Genomic DNA, 16312 nt, shown 5'->3' with positions numbered 1-16312 from the left:
GTCATGTGATCAAAATTAGGACGCTTGGTAACTGGCATGTATTTATGACAGTTGCACTGTCTTAGGGTCATGCGATCACCATTTGTAATGTTCCAGACAGCTTCTGACAAGCAAAGTCAGTGGGAGAAGCCAGATTTAAGTGAGCATGACTCACTTAACAACGGCAGTGATTTGCTTAACAACTATGGCAAAGAAACGTAAAATGGAGTAAAACTCACTTAAGAACTGCCTCAGCAACAGAAATTTGAGGCTCAGTTGTGGTCGTTGGTGGAAGACTACCTGTACAAATACAGATATTTGGGACATTGTAATTTGGGACATAATTAAAAATAAAATTAATGAATATATTTATGTGCTTTATTTTTAAGTGCATTTAGTAATGATGAATGAGTCATGAAAATACTTGAGGGATAAAACAGGGAAATAGGTTGAAAGAAACTTTTGTTCCCTCAGTCACCTCGAAAGACCTAGTAGGAGTATTAGTGCATTAGTGTCCACTCGTGTCGGAGCGATCAGGATTTTCCATTTATCAGAAGGTAATCATATCCGGTCAGCAAAAACCCCAGACAAGAGCAAATAAGTACAGACAATCGTAACGTGTTGTGATGTGAGGTTTGGAGTTTTGCAGTCCAGGCATACTAGCCCTAGTTTCTCTTCAAAGGCACGCAGAAGGCTCGGGGCGTTTGAGGGAGGGTTGCACGCGCCCCCACCGTGGACAGGCAGCCCCGTTGTGGCGCGTGGAAGCCACGGGAGATCCCGAAGGAAGCCGGCAAGGTAGGGCGGGGCGACGCTGCGGAGGCTGGAGCTGATGTCAGGCACGGCGGCGGCCGCTGCTGCTGCTTCTGCGCGTAGTGCATTGTGGGCGAATCCCGCTAGCGGAGCCTCCTCCTCCTCCTCCCTTCTGCCGCCGCGGACCCATCCCGAGGCCGGTGCGGGAGGGGGGAGGATGCTCCCCGGGCGGCCCCCACAGGAGGAGGCAGCTTCCCAGACGGTCCCAGGCAGGGCAGGGAGCCACGCGCCGGTGCCGCACTGACTGAGGGCAGCTGGTAGAGGATGCACCACCCTCGCCAACGGCTGCGGCAAGGACCAGGTGAGCGCCGAGGGGATGGGCTGGCCTGCCCGGAGATTGGGGGATTTTTGAGGCGGGACTACGGCCCCGCTATCCCCCTAATCGAACACTTGGGGGAACGAGGAGGGGGCTGGGGCCCAGGAGGTAGGGCCGTGCCTGGACCCCTCCTCTGAAGTGTGGCCTAGTGGTGCATTTTGGGAGTTGTAGTTCTCTGTCTCTCCTTCGAGGGCGCGGAGGGTGTGTGTGGGGGGGGGCAGAGACGGAGACTGGAGGCTCGGCGTGGCTGGGATCTTAACCTCCCAGGATGCCTCGGGGCTGGATTGACGATGTGTTTGGCCAGTCGCGATTCGGAGCAGCCTCTGAGTGGGGTGGAAGCGGCCGAAGGATGGAGGCGAGTTTGGACGAACTGCAGTGCAGGCAGAGGGTGGGGGGGAGAAGAGGGGAGGCGAGGGGGCGGAGCTTTTCAAGGGCGGGCCTCGTGGTCTACCTGAGAGGCTGGGGGCGGGGCTCTGATGCTTGATTTTTATCGCCCCGGGAAACGCTTAGGCGGCGGGGTGGAAGTAAATGGAAGCTTCTGAGCATCTTTTTTTTTTTGAAAAAAGTTTTTTTTTATTTTTTAAAACACAAACATAAAACACATCTTTTCCAAAACGAAGCATTGATCCGGTCACAAATTAGTACAAATCACTAACAATTCTTAACTTCCAATTAACACAACTTTACTCAGTGGTGTAAACTAATATTACTGAGTAATATTTTACTCAGTTATTTCTCTAAATTCTATCAATTTAACTATGCCATTATCCCAAAAACCCGTTACTTAAATCTTAGATCCTAACCAAATATCATTCCATTTTCTCTTCCTTTTTGCTTAGATGGATACATTTTAACAATATAAATCATTACAGTTATTGTAAACATTTAAAAAATATTTTAACTATTAATGATTATGAGCATCTTTATTTTAGCTATGACGGGTGTGTAGACGGAGAACATGAGTCATTAGTCCGAGTTGAGAGCCGCTCAGGTGAAATAACCATACAAAGTTTTTGTATGGAAGATGTGCCCTTTTCCAAGAAAGTAGAGCTGTATTTCTTTCTCAGTGGCTTTGGAAATTTTCAGACACTCCAGAAATCTCTGCTTTTTGGAAAACCTACATTAACATTAAGAAAGTGGTGATGATCAGACTGCTGTGTATGCACTTACCCTTCCTCAACTACGCTTGAAGTACCGGTAGATGTATCTTCATTTCAAATGTAACCCATCCTTTGGATTTGTTAGTAGGAACATCTTTTAAAAATGTTTATTCCTGGACGGATGCACAGACTGAGGCTTTAAATAAGTGTTGAAAGATACGATTGGATTTTGCAAAAAGGCTGGGATTGGAGATTAGGAAATGATGGTGGAGTATTAAATGGCAAATTTACTTAGATTTGGTGACTTTTTCTCCCTGATTCCTTTGAGTTGTTCTTAGGAGGAGGGATGCAGATATGAGAAAAAGTGACAGAAAGGTTTTGCAGCTTGAGCTGAATAGATAGCATCATTCTGTTTGGGATGAAACTTCTGATTATCTAATAACAAAACTTTTATGTGACAGTAACAGATTAGACTCAGGTTCTTCATACTTTTATACTGAAGTTTTGTATTTGCAAATGAGAACTTTTTCTTTTATTATCCCATTATGTACTATAAACCATTGCTATCTCCTTTTTTTAGATCAATTTCAGTTATTCTTTTTTATCATTAATCTTCTGTTCTTATTCTTATACATCGGTTTTATTTGGAATGGTTTCTAATCTGTTATCTCTTCTAAAATGCAATATTTCACTACACATATATCTTGCAGATACAGTTGTCTACAGTGATATACAATCTGGTCACTTCTTAAGTTTTGAATGTCATACTTCTGCGTTTGGGGGAATGAGTTATGTTAAATATTTGTAATTTTGTTGCCAGCTTCATATATTTCATGGCATAATCTAGAGATTTGGTCACTGTAAGAATATAATTGGATCGTGGATCACCCTGGTCAGTGTTTTATTGTGACAGTCCTGATTGAGAAAGGAGTTTCAGTAATCCAGGAAATTGAATTTTCAATCCTAGAAATTTATATTTTGTTGTGGGCAGATATTAAGATATAGGGGCATTAGAACATTTGAACGATGACTTGAACCAGACAAATTAGGCCAGGATTTCATACAAACCTTGATTAATTTGATGACTTCTTGAATTTTTATGTTAGATTATTAAATACATAATTTAAATTTGTTTATTTAAATATACCAGTGACTGAATTGAGGTAGCAGAAAACATTTGTCATTAAAATCAGTTTTCTAAAAAAGATTCTGATACTGTTAAAGGAATTATTGATGCTGTATGCAGTGATTGGCACTTTTATTCTAATGTCCCAATATGGTATTTCCAGACACTAAGATAATTGAAAATTAAACTGTAAACTTCATAGTGTTATATAAACCTCAGGTTATTAACATTTAGACTACAATGCCATTCTGAGTGTGCAATCTCAAAAATAATTTTGTAAAACTCTAATAACATTCTAAAATGATTTACAAACTGAAACTGTTCGATCATTAGAACAATATTTTTCCTGAGATTATAAGAAACGGTGTTCTATAGAGGAATGTCAAGCACAATATGATGCCTGAAGGTTGCCTTCTAGAATTTTGGGCAGAGGTTTTCCTAGCTCTGATGGCAAAGTCAAGGGCTGAATTTGATCCCTTTAGATATGAAACATATATTGTATCTCTGACCTGTAACTTCTAATAACTGGAAGCTGATGCATTAGAACATTGTACTAATATAAATGTGTTTACAGCGAACATAGACACATTTTCTCTTGTTCCTCTAGAAGGCAGGTCCAATCAATATAATTGATTGCTAAGGAGCTTACATCTAAAGAAAGAGCATAAATAACACATCAAATCTATGTCATTCGGTGATATTCATTAAAATAGATGGCTTAAAAAAGATTGGCCAATATAATAAAATGTAGGATGTCATGGAGCCAGCTGACCTAATAAAATACTTGTTTTTATCCAAAAGTTTATTGGTAGTATTTTAATTTTTATTATTTCTAATATAAAATCAGCCGCCAAAACTTGTATATAATGCTACGTGGTGATATATGTTTTCATATGTTTTGGGAATATAGACATACTCCTCTTCCTAAGAATAAGTTTCTCAGTTTTTATATTTTTACTGCTTTTACTAACCATCGAGTTAAATTATATGTATTTTTAAAAATCTGATTATGTCAAAGTTTTAATTATGGGCAGAGAATTAGCATTTTTGAAAGAACACCTTGTTAACTGATAAACTTAGTAGCTAAGTATACTAAAGAGATAATTGACCCGGTTGGAGGGCTGGGTTAAACCTGGAAGCCATTGGGAGCTGACATTTGAACAGGGAAGATCTTTCTCCTTACTTATTTTCCTCATGCAAGAAGGAGTGTGCTTTCTGATGTAGCAGTATTGGCAGGATTGGTTTTTGTTATTATGACCTATCTGTTACTTTTCCCCTTCAAAGGAAGACAGTGGCACATGGATGATAGAGCCAACTCAACTGATTCTTCTCAAAGGGAATAGATGAATAGATGATGAAAATTTGACTAGATGATGTTGAGGGAACTTGTAGGAGTGGGAGAGGACTTTGTTGATGTCTGGAAATCCTCTATCCCTGATGTAAGGCCTATGTGGTAAATTCTTGAATGAAAAAGTAGTTTAGTAAAAGTATATTTTAAGATGTGATTTCTGTAAAATACATGCATTGATTGTTTACAGAGATTTGTATTAAGAATTGGATGCGGGAGTTAAACTAAGCATGTGAAGTCCTGATAGGTATTTGTACAAAAGGCATGATTGCAAAGTTATATGAATCATTTGCATAATACAATTTTTGTTTCCTTAGGTGGTGCCAGAACTAACTCCATTGACATTAATGGAAATTTTTTAAACGTATGGAGGAGATATTTAGTGAAGTACATGTTGGGTGGAATTAAGTTTTACCCCTTCCTTGTTGTTTACACTACTGGAAGCAGAATTCAGAAGTAGAGCTACATGTTATACATTTAATACATTATATAATAAATTATTATGTAACTCAGTAGTAGTAACAGTTTCTGGAATTTTACCTAAAACAGCTATATAAAATGCTTTAACTGAAGACTTCAGATTTTAGCTTTGGATAGCTGTAACTTACTTTACTAAGGAAGATAAATGAATAGACTTGAGGCCTAAGCTGCATTACATATGATTGTAAGGCCAAATATACTCTAAACTATATTATGCTTAGAATAATGCACTTTCTTCTTACAATATTAGGTCTGAACCATCATGCAAAATAGCAGCATGATGGAAGTTTAAAATGAAATAGATGTATTTCATTATACAGTGCATGGTTAACTTGTGGAAGAAACGAATGCAAAATATAAATATAGCCTTTAATTTGCATTTAGTATGTTACTGAACAAATCAAGGGAGAATGAGACAATCAATGGCTAGAAATTAACGACTAAACATTGCCACTAGTTTCAGAAACAATCACTTGATAACAATTTCCAAAGCATATGAGCAGAAAGATGCTATTGTGTGGGCTTCTATTAACATTTAGTCAGCCATTCTAGAAAGCAGAATCCTGGGCTAGATCTGCGTTGGTTTGATCCAGGATGGTTATTATGATCTTGTCACTGCTTTTGGAAACAACCCCATCAATTCAAAGCTGTATTCAGAGAGATAAATATAGTAACAAGTAGCCTGTGTAGAGCCTTGAAGAAGCACTTCACTTTGTGCATTTGATGAAACTCCTTCAGTGTTCCTCCACAAAGCAGAACCTACTTGTGAATACTGCATACTGCAATGATTGAAACAACCATTTTGATAGCTTTGGACACTTTTCTGTGTATTTCTGGTTTTTTTTTTCCTGGTAAGAAAGCCGCCCTCTTTGATCCTTTAATTAATGGTATTTGAGATAGAGTACCTTCCTTTCCCACATTACAACACTACTTTACTTAAGTGATTGCAGCTGAAATGGTTCTGCAATATTTTATTCATTTATAGTACATTTTATCCTTACTGTAGAAGCATTTTGAAGTGGTGTACTATAAGGCAGTGCACACTTTGAAAATGATCTAGAAGGAGTGCTTTGGACTGGAACTGTTTTCTTACAGTGATTCCACTTTTTTTCCAGACTTGAATCTGGTTCAAGAATATTTCAGCATGTTCTAGATAAGGGGTGTCAAACTAAAGGCCCCAGGGCTGGATCCGGCCTGTGGGGTGCTTAGATCTGGCTCGCGGGGCCACCCTGGAAACAGCAAAGGAGCGGCCTGTGGTGCTTCTTCCAGCAAAAATGGAGCTTGGGAGCCTGTTTTTGCTGGCAGAGTTCTTGGACCTCCACAGATGCCCCCGACACAAGTGACGTTGAGCTGGAGATGCCCACCCTGGCCACGCCCACCCTGGTTCCCAAGGTCAAACACAACCCTGATGTTGCCCTCAATGAAATCGAGTTTGTCACCCCTGTTCTAGATGTATCCTTGCACAGGTTTTTTCTTGGTGACTTTCAACAACTTGATATTATCTTGCCTGAGCATAGGAAATTTCTACTGAATTTAAAGAGATAGGAATAGATTGTTAATCTTATTGAGGCTTACATTCATTAACATCAGGGCAGGATCTCATAATTTACAGAATTTCCTTCTGATTTTCACAATCAGAAGGAAACACACTGAAACAATCACACTGATTGTTTCAGTGATAAATTTGATTGAAAAGCCATGTTTAATTTCACTTAAACTTAATCTGTGGGAAAAGCCAGGTTAGTTATTAGACAAAAACAATGTTCTTTTCACTAATATTTTTCATTTCTTAGATTACCAGTTCTTAATGATATTCTGATCGTGCTCTTGATAGCCCTCAATGAATTATTTGTCCAGGAAAATTATATTTTATGACCTTTGGCCAAGTAGACTAAATATTTTTATAAAGCAAAGCAAAAATTGATTAGCAGGTTTTGTAAATTAATGGGAGTGATGGTGGAAATGGTAAGCTTACATTGTTTACCAGAAATGCCAGCTTCACAGCCTATTTCTTTTAAAGCTGCAGTTAGGTACATGAGGGAATATATTATATTTCTTTCTTTATATAAAGCTCATATGTGTGGGATGCATTAGGAAAAAAAGCATCCCCTTTTCAATACTACTTCCAGAAATGTCAGAGTGGTTACTTGTAGCAGCTAAAAGATGGAAAATCTTAGTCATGAATCTCAAAATTCTGTTACTTTACTGTACAGCAATAAAAAATATTTTTGCTGCTTCTCTTTTTTTGGCTTTGGCTTACCTCAAAGAGCTGGGAATAATATAAGATATAAGATATAACATAACATATAACATATAACCTAACCTAACCTAACCTAACCTAACCTAACCTAACCTAACCTAACCTAACCTAACCTAACCTAACCTAACCTAACAATAAAAACTTGTCAGAGTGTCTGTCTGCCCCACTTTATACTAAACAAAATTAAGGTGCAGCTATTTTGAGTTTCTTTCCCATGCTAGTGTACCCTTTCTCAGAACCGAATTGTCTTTTCTCCTTTTAACAGTTCATTGGTCCCTTCCCATTGCCAGATCTACATTGTTTCACAGGCAAGCAGGTCAACGAAGATGTGCTTGTCATACTCATTCTTATAATTCCATCCAATAAGATTAAGTCCACTGGGACCTATGTAATCAAATCTGTTTCCCTAAATTCTGAAATCAACAGATTCTACTGAGTTGGTCTGATCCCTGATGACTATATGGATTTTTTTTTTTTAACCATGTAGTTGTGTCTGACTCTTGGTGACTTTATAGGCATTGCTCTTCTGTCTACCCTGTCAAGCACAGCTTCTTTCAATTGTTGAATGTTCAACTTCGTATCAGATTTGATGTTACCAAGCCAGTGTGTACTTTGCTTGCCCCTTCTTTGTCCACTAACCATTCCTATTATCATTGCCTTCTCCAATGAATTTGGAATTTACCTTGCCTTAAATATTTAATTTCTCATTCTAAAGTAAAATATTTCATCCAAAATGTTTCAAAAGGGTTTGGGGAGAATTATTCATAGATGTTTCATTAGGATCTCATTAAATCCTATGTATGACTCAGCATTTGCCAAATAAAATCTTGCTTGGGAGCACCTATAAATGCTGTGGAGAAAGGAGATGCAAGCATTCTATACTATTTTTTGTAGCACTGGGCAGATAGCAGAACTGAAGAGGGAAAGCTGATTTCAAGTGAGTGAGGGTGTGTGTACTTGTTGCAATTAGGTAGCACTTCCTTAAAACTGAATAGATATTTTTTTTGTGTTGCAGCAACCTTGCGATTTCTGGAAAGGATGCAAATTCTTTAGCAATTGTTGTCAGGTGCTATGTGAATGCCCTGGATACTCTGAATAATTTTTTCCTTTTTAAATCTAGACCCGTGATGGCGAACCTATGGCACACGTGCCACAGGTGGCACACGGAGCCATATTAGTGGGCACGCCAGCTCAGCTCTGGGGCGCATGGGTGCGCCGGCCAGCTGATTTTCGGGCCTTCTGGGCCCACCAGAAGTAGGGAAACAGGCTGTTTCTGCCTCTGGAGGGCCTGGGGGGGTGGGGAAGGCCCGTTTTTCTTTCTTACCTGGCTCCGGATCCTCTCTGTGTATCTGGGAACAGCGAAAACAGCCTTTCCCACTCCCTTGGAGGCCCTACGGAGGCTCAAAGGGCCCATTTCCCCACTCCCGGTGTGACAGGAAGTGACGTTTTTTCCTGTCCCCAGCCTCCAGAGACTCCTAGAGAGGCTCCTACAGACTCCTAGAGACTCCTAGAGAGGTTCTGGAGGCTGGGGTCAGCAAAAAATGTCACTTCCTGTCCCACCGGGAGTTGGGAAATGGGTCTTTTCAGCCTCCGTAGGGCCTCCAAGGGAGTGGGAAAGGCTGTTTTCGCCGTTCCCAGATACACAGAGAGGATCTGGAACCAGGTAAGAAAGAAAAACGGGCCTACCAGGCCATTATGTGCCAGGAGCGGGAGGGAGGGGTTGCGCACACATGCACGTGGGCACGTGCGCGCATGACCCTCCCCCACCCCCCCTCTCCTGGCACGCGATGGCAAAAAGGTTAGCCATCACTGATCTAGACTGTTCCTCAGTTCTTCTTTGCTTTGGGCATATCAAAGCGCTGCCAAGACTCTCCTATGTGGAAGTGGGATATAAATTCACTAAATAAATAAAATGTATGTCTTGATAATCAGCTTTGATTAATATTTTGGTGGTTTAATGGGGAATTCATAACACCCCCAAAGTAAAATGTTGATATAGGAAAGCAGCAAGAAACAGTGTTTCTTAATACTGGAGATTCTGTGTCTTCAATACTTTACATGTATGTAAAAAGAGATATATTTCAATATGTGATATGACATATCAGAGCTAATGATAATGGAATTATTTGAATTATTGATGGAATGTAATATTCCAAGTTTATACAGGCTAAAGCTCTTTTCCTGATCTGTGAATTTTGCATTTTTCCAGAGCTTGAATCCTGTGATGTAAGAAATTTCTAAGGGGAAAGCCTTTCCTGAGTTCAATGAGAAGCAGACATCCCAGAGGACAGGAGGCCAAACAGCAGAGGTAGGAACTATAGCTGTTATTTGATCAGAATTTTGTTATTTGATCAGAATGTTATTTCACTGGAATTTTGAGAGATATTCAAATCTTTTTCAGTATTTTTACTTGAGAAATAAATATTTCAAGATCAAGATAGAAATCTTTACTTGCTGCTCTCCTCCTGTTTCTAGGACTTAATGTTAAGATTTGAAATATTTTATTAGTATAAAACATTTTGTTGTCAGCTTTAGGTTTTTTTGTGTGTGCTGGTTACATTTGTTCTTGTGACCTTTAAAATAATGTGTAAGTCAGAAAACATAGTAATAGTAGGGACAGAAAATATAATTGTGCTATGTTGATGCCAAATGGTAATTTCAATGAGTTTCATGTTGATAACTTATACAATATGGTAGCTTACATAAGATTTGGCAACATGGCAACAGCCAAAGAGCCTGCAGCATCTGTAGATGGCATCTCTTGAAGAGAAGGTGTGTATATATGTGGATGCAAGGATTAGATTTTGACCCACTTTAAAATCATACCTGTACGTGCCCCTGCTTTTGCATAATGGTGCCTGGATTGAAAAGATTGCTAACTCCTGAGGTAGTTTGGATTTAGACTGAGGATATTTGATTTCAAATCTTCATTTGGTTTTAAGACTACCTAGGTTTCCATAACCATTCAGCATACCAGTTAAGGAAAAGTTGAATAAAATATGCTACTATGTCTAAAGAAGGCTAGCATGTAAATGTGAAATTTGTCTTGCAATGTGTGTGTGGTCAGTGAAAAATCATGATAATTGCTGGAACTGTTGAGGGGTTTTTTTAAATCCTCATCTTCAGAAGCTTTCAGAATATTTTAGTTTTCTTTAAACCCTCTGTGTCTTTTTCTTTTATATTCTGGGCAAGTAGAGAAAGCGTTGCTTTACATTTTGGAGGATGAATTAGATCCTTGCAACTTTCTACTGTTTGTCCCCTTTATTTTGAGAGGGAATAAGTCTTATCAAAATCCATTCAGCGTGCTGGGAATTTTCATTCTGCTCTACAAATAAGTGTCCAGTATAAGGTTTGTATTAATTATTACATACTTTCGAAAGTCCAATAAAATTTTTAAAAAGTATATGAATACTATACTCCTTTTAAATGGTCAAATAACAGATATGGTAAACAATCTGATAGTGGTAGAATCGTGGTTTCCAATAACTTGAATAAATATTGCTTATTCTAATTCATAGGCTTCCTGAGGTGAGGATGTATCCTGAAATAACCTGGGATACTGCAGTTCTCCAGCACAAAGCACTTTAAAGTGTTTCACAGGACCTTTAGTAAGATGGTGAGAGAGTTTTCCGTAGCTTTTGTTTGATGAATGGAGGCCATAGAGCATTCTGAAGAGATTTTGGATGTTACTGTCTATATTTTGGCTACAGCAGACTTCATCTGACAGAGTCTTTACTGTTGAACACCCTAGACTCCATATTTAAAGCTTTTATCCTAAAGATACAACGTGGAACAATTTTTCTAGCCTTAATTATTCTCAGTTTATAATTAAGAGATTTATGCAGCACTTGAATTTGAATTACAGTGTGACTTGACAGAGAGCTACTAATTACATAAAACAGGGTTATAACCTGCATTTGTTTAGCTGTCCTCCATGTAGGGGGCATCAGCTGATTGCTGTACTGAAAATAATACTCTAGAGGGTTTTTTTTTAATCTCAACTTTTTTTTCCTGCCTGTTCTATTCAACTGCCTGTTTTAACCTAATTATTTCTATTGTATATGGTGTTCCAATTTAGTTCCTAAAGAAGCAGCTGCTACTGATAATCAACAATGGTGTTAACTTTCTCACTAGAACACCAGAAAAGCAAACAATTCTAATACTTCAATGTTATGGTTTTCTGTAATACATGAGCTGATGCCGGGTAGAGAAATTCTTCTGACATACCATGAATATAGACAGGCAAATCAACAAAAGTTGCAATAAAAATAGAAAACTCAAATTATACTGAAATTTCCCAGACTGTGTTCTAATATAGAAAAAGAAAAGTCAAATGGCACTGCATTTTCTAGCTAGCTGATGACAGAGACCATATCCATGGCTGGTTACCTAAAAATTAATGAATACCAGTTTTCTAATGTCTACTTTCCATTACCTCTATTCGCTGAAAGTATTTTTGGATTAAATCTATATATCTTAAGTTATGGAAATCTAGGATTAGTGTGTCTGAGAGAAAGGTTTTAAAAGACTCATTGTCCAAATTCTCTTCTCAATGTTTGCCTACTTTTTTTCCTGAATGCAAGAAATCTTTTTCAATCTGCAAGTTTAGCTTTTGAAATGGCAGGTGGTTGCTGGGGTGCTTGAAATGCTGAGCTGGGTGAATGAGTATCCACATCCCATCTTTGATATAGTTAGCTGTGATTATTACAAGAATGCACAAAGAATACAGAAAATTTTAAAAAGAGATGAATATGCCACATCATGCATTAGCAGTCCACTGGCAATTCAGCATTTTAACCCTATTCAAGTGTATTGGAATTTCTGGTCCTGAATTGTTGGAGGTTGGTAAGGCTGGAAACTGCTGGAGATTTATAACACGGTGTGTTAGACTCAAGGATTAAATTGACATTCTTATCTAGCAAGTTTATCACATTATCCCTTTGGGCTATGTTACTGAGCATACTGCTTCATGCTTTAGTTCAATGGACAAAAATAGTACAATGACTTATCTTTTTAAATATGCTTAAGTTCTTGAACAGCCTAAAAATGCTGATAACCAAATTGCTTCTAAGATTTGGTTGGCCCAAGCCAGACCTAATTTGTATGTTTATGTGTGGAGTGTATGTGAAAGAGGGAGAGAGTTTAGTAAACACTTTGGCCTAATAAATGCATGCTAAGTCAGATTTTTAACTATTTTGTTGAACAAGGTGTGCTTGTCTAATTTACATATAGAATATGAAGAATCAGTTTACACATCAAGCTAAACCCAAAACAATAAAATCACATTATTGTTTAGATATTAAGCAGGCCCTGGTGTAATTTTGCTTATGAATCTCATAAGGTGCAGTGCATGTTGCAGTTAGTTTCATGAATGATTTTGTATGTGAACATTTAGTTAATGCATAAAGCAACAGAGCCAGTAAAGGGATTTTTTTTTAAAAAAAAAAACTTAAAATTTTTATTTCTTAGTGTTGGCTTACTAACCCTTTTTGTCAATGGAAAACAGAATTAAATGCAACTACTTCGGCTTTACAAGTATCTTCTATGTTGGGAATAAAAATATTTCTTATTGTGCTCTTCAAGTAAAACAAAACAGGTACCAAAATCATTTCAAGAAACGGCAAACTACCGTACAAATATTAAACTCAGTTCAGCAATAACACAGTAAAAATGATGTAACCATATTATAGAAAAGGAGTCACAATAATTAAAAATATGAGAATAATGCTATTAGAAAAGCAGAAAAGGAGTAAGAAGAGAAATTGGCTACTTCCAAAAGATTTTTTTTTTGTTTTATGCTTCGCATGAGCAGCATTTGGCTGACCTTACTTGTGCTGAGAAGCTGAACTATTCAAGCTTAGTTAATAATTGATTGGGAAACTACCAAGGCATTATCATTGGGAGTTGGGTGGTATTCAATCAGAAGAATTTTACCTCTTTTTAATTTGTTCTTTTCTTTAAAAATTAGTTTGGTTTAGCCTTGGAACAAGGGTTCCTTGGAGAAGATTCAGTAGTACCGATGTTTCTACTAGAAAAAACAAGATCATAATGCCTCTACCATTACACATTACCATATGTAAATGTGATCTTACAGAGTTGCACTTCAGATGCTTGATAGAGTGATTACTGTATTATGTGCAGAAGGAAATTATATCATGTTGATTAGAGTTTAAAGTAGTAACCAGCATTTGGAATAATTGAGTAGGCAGCTATTGTAGAATAAAACAATACTGGAGTAAAATGCTCTATAAACCAGACTGCTAAATTCCTGATGGCACTGCTTTCTATGATTCAGTCCTCCCCTCCTTTTTTAGTTTCACATTTCCAGTTGTCAGCTGCAAAATAGCTTGTTGGTGCTTTGCTGTCTTTTGGACTATAGACTTTAATGGAGCTTGGGCCAGGGGTGGGTTCCAAAACCCTTCACTCGTGGGCATTTGTGCGCACGCATGATACTTCTACGCTTGTGCGCATGTGCAACGCTTCTGCGCTCATGCACATGTGTGACACTTCTGTGCATGCGCAGAAGCGTCCGGGTGGGTGGGCGGAGCCTCCCATCACCGCCACTACGGTTTGCCCAATCCGGGGCGAACTGGTAGCAACCCACCACTGGCTTGGGCACCCCAGTAAGTTGCTTGTTACTACTATATGTTTTTCTAGGAAACCAATTACAGAAAAAAAGATGGCTGTTGGCTTATTGATGATGGAAAATTCAATATATGCTTTCACTGTGAGTGGGAGAATTTTAATCCCCAAATTGCCATTTCTCAAACTCTGATTGTCATTAACTGTAGATTTCTACACAGGTTAAAATGTCCAAAAGTTCATTAAGGGCAGTCCTGTGGGAACATATTACAATAATCTAGAGATTTCAAAAATCTGTATTTTAGGCAATCGCTTCATTTTAACTTGTTGGTGAGCAAACTAGGATAACATACTTAATACAATTCGGCCTCATAAACAATAACTATTTTGGAGTTCATTAATCCACAAAACAATGTAAAACACAACAAAACAAAGTGAAACAAAGCAAATTATGGTTGCTACATGAATTAGTATGCAATTCTGGGGGAGCTTAATGAGAAGATGGACAGTTGGAGAACTGATTCCCATCTCCATTATTAATAACTAGCATCTTTTTCATCCCTTCTTCCAGTCCATAAAGAAGATACTACACAATTATATTTTGAAAAGAAAGTTAAATGCAGCATTGGCCTACATCTTTCAATTTATGGAAAATAATTACCATTGTTAATTGTTCATGAGTTTCTTTAACAATTCAGAAAGCACATTTATAGTAAAGAGTTTTAACTTTCTTCAGTTAATTTATTTTCAAAACATAATATGCTTAATTGCTCTGATTTTTTTAAATAAAAATAACCTGTTTTTTAAGCCATTCATGCCAAACAATGCAAACATATTTGGTTGAACTGGTAGATTCTTGCTTTCTGGATTATCATCTCAATCCAAGAAGAAGCAGGAATAGGAGAAATGCGTTTCTGTGTTTCTGTCATTCAAATGATAGTTTCCCTATTACTTTTGATTAACTCCCATAACTGCCCCCACTGAAAGAATGGGGATTACCACATGCTAAAAGAGTCTGCACATATGATAGAGGATATTTAGTTTTCCAATTGAAAAACAAAGCATTTTTTAAAAATTTGAAACCAATAATTCTATTTATCCAGTTATATTCTGGCTGTTTATTGCTGACAAAGTATTTTGATACACTCTTCCATACATTATGATTAACGTGAGAACTGTAACAATCAGAAGAAAGTACCTATAATTTTTCTTTTGCATATCCAGTTTAACATCTTTTTTTTTTTAAAACACCAAAAGTTTATAATATTCTTCAATGCAGTTACATATGTAATAGAGGAAGAAACAGATGAGGCAGAACAATATCACCTTGCTGTAAGAAATGATTTGGAGTGAAATTGTTGTAGTCCTAATGCTCTTTACATTTATTACCTGTTTAATCCGCTGCAGTCGTAGTGCTCTTTAGATATATTACCTGTTAACACATGTGAATTTTGGGAGTGGAAAATGTAACATTGCAAGACTATTTTTCTCTTTATTCATTGACAATGTGTTTTTGATAATCCAAATATATGAGGTTATATTAATAAATAATATACTATGGTATAAACAATAATTTAAAAAAAGGTAGCATGAAAAGCAATGCAATACAATGGATACTTGATGGGATCCAGGCTCATGTTCCCACTCAATTATAGAGCTAATATATCACGTGTATATATATATATATATATATATATATATATATATATATATATATATATATATATATATATATATATATATATATATATATATATCTTTAGCCAGGTTCTACCTACATAAACCAAGATATTATGCAGCCCTAGTTCAGTGAAATCACAATTCACTAGTTTCTGGGCTTTTTTTTTTTTCTTCTGGCAGCCAGCAGACCCTCTGCTGCCCATTGGGAGACTAAGATAGATCTATTTCAGCCTTATAAGGCCTCAACTAGGGCTGCATAATATCTTGGTTTACGTAGGTAGAACCTGGCTAAAGAGAAATACACATAAAACCTACGAAAAAGAAAGAAAAACATTATATATATATATATACATACATACATACATACATACACACACACACACACACACACACACATACATACATACATATACACACACATATATATAATATGTATATATATATGTATGTATGTGTGTTTGCGCGTGCGTGTGTATGTATTTTTGTTGTTGCGAAGTCGTGTCTGACCCATCGTGATCCCATGGACAAGGTTCCTCCAGGCCTTCCTGTCTTCGTCTTCTACCATCCTCTGGAGTTCATTTAAGCTCATGCTTACTGCTTCAGTGACTCCATCCAGCCACCTCGTTCTCTG

The 16312-nt window shown here is 37.5% G+C and overlaps 1 protein-coding gene across 2 annotated transcripts in view; it reads left to right on the top strand.

Moving 5' to 3' along the window:
* Positions 1-762: 762 nt before the first annotated feature.
* TTBK1 (tau tubulin kinase 1) overlaps positions 763-16312 on the top strand; it is a 94728-nt gene continuing 79178 nt past the window's right edge. The window contains exons 1-2 of one of the 2 annotated variants that reach the window (XM_034427614.3): positions 763-1090; positions 9629-9727. Coding sequence is in view for 1 of the 2 variants with exons in the window: in XM_087887809.1 (XP_087743935.1) it covers positions 11033-11035 (3 nt within the window). In the remaining variant the exon portion in view is untranslated. Of the gene's footprint in view, positions 1091-9628; positions 9728-10937; positions 11036-16312 lie in introns of those variants that run through there. The other variant, XM_087887809.1, reaches the window with a different exon arrangement.

This window comes from Pantherophis guttatus, chromosome 1 (assembly GCF_059756535.1).
Source record: "Pantherophis guttatus breed Tessera chromosome 1, ASM5975653v1, whole genome shotgun sequence".
Classification (NCBI taxonomy): Eukaryota; Metazoa; Chordata; class Lepidosauria; order Squamata; family Colubridae; genus Pantherophis; species Pantherophis guttatus.
Note: the sequence above shows the minus strand (reverse complement) of the source record. Positions and strands in the feature narration are given on the sequence as shown.